This window comes from Echinops telfairi, unplaced genomic scaffold, assembly GCF_000313985.2.
Source record: "Echinops telfairi isolate 266 unplaced genomic scaffold, ASM31398v2 ScPeMD7_23;HRSCAF=83, whole genome shotgun sequence".
In the NCBI taxonomy this organism is placed as follows: Eukaryota; Metazoa; Chordata; class Mammalia; order Afrosoricida; family Tenrecidae; genus Echinops; species Echinops telfairi.
The window spans coordinates 69,535,797-69,539,393 of record NW_022103920.1 but is presented as its reverse complement, the minus strand read 5'-3'; the positions used below and the strand labels follow the sequence as shown (position 1 = coordinate 69,539,393).

General features: G+C 41.3%; 1 protein-coding gene across 2 annotated transcripts; it reads right to left on the bottom strand.

The window, feature by feature from the left end:
* Positions 1-335: 335 nt before the first annotated feature.
* Positions 336-3,409, bottom strand: ARL4A (ADP ribosylation factor like GTPase 4A). 2 transcript variants are annotated; one of them, XM_004702690.3, is made up of 2 exons: positions 3,302-3,409; positions 336-2,737 (listed from the first exon to the last, which is right to left on the bottom strand). In XM_004702690.3, the coding sequence occupies exon 2, from the start codon at positions 2,648-2,650 to the stop codon at positions 2,048-2,050; it is 603 nt and encodes a 200-aa protein (XP_004702747.1). In that variant the 5' UTR covers positions 2,651-2,737; positions 3,302-3,409; the 3' UTR covers positions 336-2,047. The 2 variants fall into 2 exon arrangements, with proteins under 2 accessions (XP_004702747.1, XP_045144742.1); XM_045288807.1 differs by having other exon boundaries at positions 336-2,656; positions 3,302-3,400.
* Positions 3,410-3,597: the final 188 nt, after the last annotated feature.

Here is a 3,597-nt window from a genome sequence, read left to right as displayed (position 1 = left end):
CAATGAGTCAAAACTGACTCAATGGCAATGAGTTTGGTTTGGGTTTTACATGTAAAGTCCAGAGTCAGGGTGAAAAGCTTAGTGGACACTAGTATTTCTTCTTGTTTTTTTCAGCAGGCTTGATTAACCCAGCACGAATCTAGTGACGTTTCAGGTATGCATCATGATTTTAGTGAAATGTTAAAAATTCTTCCAGAAAATAGCTTTCAGTGTCTGTCACACATGAGCAAATAAACCCAACAACTGTAGAACTTAAGTAACCCAGCTGTCAAAGCTGTTTTTACGCATCTAGTTAAAAGCATAAGAGGAAGTAGAAATACACTCAAACTCAACACTGATCTCCTAGTGCCTCAGGTAGTTTATTGGTAGTTAGATTATCCACATTTCTAGAAATATAAACATTCTAAGTGACTGTCACTAGTACAGGTACAGTTAACAAATGAAAGCTCCACAGGAGGCTACTTCATTTTGTAACAAGAATCAAGTTTCCAAAAACTCAGCTGCGTCAATAAAAACAAAAAAGAACCATAGAAGTCAAAGCCAAAACTCTGCTACTGAAGTGTATTTCTTTTAGTTATCTTCAGAACAGCTGTTGGCTTTACACATCGAAATGCTGATTTGTTAATATATGGAACTACATTGGAAGTAACAAATGGAAAACCAGGAAGTCTTTGCCTAGAGAGGATTTGGTAAAGGTGTTCCATTATAATAAATTTACTCCAATGTAAACAGCACCGAGTAACTAATAAAATAGACATTTGCCGTTTTCTTTAAAGTTCTTCACTGTAGTTTTCAACCACTTTTTCTTTCCTATAACCAGGATTGGACTGCCCATGTAACACTGATCAGTTTGTAAACAAAAACTTAAAGCTTAGTGCACACATAGGACATTTTTTAATATTTTCACTCCACAGTGCAGCAAGTGGTTTCTAAAGCTTTTGCTCCTCCTCAAACACTACAAAAATATGTGAAAAACTACATCTGTGTTCAGCCAGCAATGACCATATATACTCAAGCATAAGCCAGATTTTTCAGCACATTTTTTATGCAGTTTTTGTGGTAAAATTAGGTGCCTCAGCTGACTAGTATTAGCTGATATTCAGGTCAGCTTACACTCAAGTATATACATTAATAAGACAACAATTTCTTAACAAATTGAGGCCATATATCACAAGTTCATCCTTCTGATTGAATTCATCAATTACTTCATAAATCCATACATATATGCATCTACATATCCAAATTTACTATATAGAAGTAAATTATTTTAGGTTATTCAAGTGAAAGTGCTTCTGACAGCAAACTATTTCTATGACATACCTAAACCCCCAAAAGGTGTTTTAAACCTGACCATGTAAAAGATGCATAGTTATTTCTAAAGACTACACACTAAAACATGCTTTGTCAGGAAAACTTAAGCATGCACTTGAATATGCCAATTACTTATTTTTGATTGTTTTAAGCTTAAGCCAACTTAAAAGCATCTAGAATTAAGACATAGCATTAAATTATGTGATTCCAAAAACTGTTAAAAAATCATTTGGCCAAAATTGTAAAAAAAGCAAACACCTCTTTCTTGTCCCTTACATCAAAAAAAGGGACTGATGGGACTCATATAACTGTGTGTGTGGGTATTTTACCTTAACATTTCCATTCATTAGCATTCAACATTAACTTACAAAGCCTTGTATGCAAATCCCTTTCACAGGACTCCACCCCCACCCCAAAAGATATAAGCACAACACTAGGTAGACACTCTTCAATGTTTATTTCACTAACTTCTGGTCAAATTTCCACAATTGTTTCCTGGTGAATTTACTCTCCTTGCTTGGCTTCCAAAAACGGTAGTCCCGAGACCTCTTTCAGAAGCATTGCATTTACTCCTCTTCCACAAAGCAAGAGCGTTGGGCATCTCAGTGTTCAACAAAACAAAGCTTTCACAGCATCCAGGAGGGCAGGCAGGCAATCCAGGCTGCAGATACGCTTCCATTTGTCAAAATCAGACCAGAGAAAACCTACTCCACACAAACATAAAAGGTATTACTATTCATCTTTTCTTTTTCTGTTGCCGCAGCATTTTTCTTCTTTTAAGTATCATATCGTGTAGTTTCTCAAGTCCCTCCTTCAGTCCATCTCCTATGATTGCACAGGTGGGCTGCAAATGCCAAGGAGTTGATGAGCTCAGTTCACCCATTGCTAACAATTTCTCAATTTCTGAGAGAGACAATGAATTCCTTAGGTCTTGTTTATTAGCAACTATAAGTACAGGGACGCCTTGATTTTCTGATATCCTAGTTATTTTATGTAGTTCCGTTTTAGCTTCTTCCATTCTTTCAACATCAACAGAGTCTACAACAAAAACAATGCCATCCGTGCATCTGGTGTAGGACTTCCACAGGGGCCTTAATTTCTCCTGACCACCTACATCCCAGAAGTGAAAAGTGACTGTTTTAGAATTGCCCAAGGTTACCTTAATTTTCTCAGTGTTAAATCCTTTGGTCGGTACGGTATTTACAAATTCATTGAACTGCAGTCTGTACAGTACAGTTGTCTTTCCAGCACAGTCCAAACCCAGAATAACAATGTGGAAGGACTGAAATGAAGGCAGGCTGGACAGGATAGAAGTCTGGTCTGACAGTCCATTCCCCATTTCCAGCTGCAAATTAAATATCACAAGTTGAAATGCTTTCTTCTTAAGGCTTTTGAATTTCTTTTCCTAGGTGATCCAGCTACAGAACTGAGAGGGAAAGAGGTGAAGGAAAGGGATAAGTTACTATTGCGAAATAATGTACAACTGTTTTTTCTCATTTTTAAAAGACCTGAGCAACACACTGCACAAGTTTATAAAGCCTGATTTATTAAGCCAACCTGATCAGTTAGTAAATACAATCTATGACAAATGTTACAAACGTTGTGAAGAAGGCTCACTGAAATAAAACGCAGTCGTGGGGTTACATGTTGAGCTGCTAGCCTAAGGTCAGCAGTTCAAAACCACCAGGCGCTCCGAGGGCGAGAAGAGAGGGCTTTCTGCTCCGAGTAAGTTTTACAGCCTCAGAAACCCACAAGGGCAGTTCGCTTGTTGAGTTGGAAACGGCGGTAACCTACTTCCCCTAGTCCCCAAACCTCAATGACCGCATTACGGAGACAGCCAGCCCAAGTCACCGTCACCACTGAAGTACCTCTTTTGGCAGAAAACTCACATGTATTATCCTGTCTTGGGGATGAAATTCCAGAGGTTCAAAGCCTAACTCGGGTCACTATTCCTCCCTCCCGAGACCCCAAAACAGAAGGACGCTCTCACCTCCTGAGCCGGCGGAGCCTGGGTCCAGATGCGAAAGCATTGGCAAACAGGCGTTCCTCCGAGGGCAACCACCCATGTCCTCTCGGCTTAGCTCGCCACGCAGTCTGGCCCTCGCAGCGCTGGCGAGCTCCGGCCGCGACTCCGACCACGCCCTCTCCCCGCGGCCCACCCAGGAGCCCCAGCCCCATTGGTCACCAGCATCGCGGGGTCCGCACACGGCCCGCCCCGGCGCCCCCATTGGCGAGCCGAGCTGTCGCTCCCGGAGCGGCGGAGCCGGCTCTCCCGCGGTCCACAGG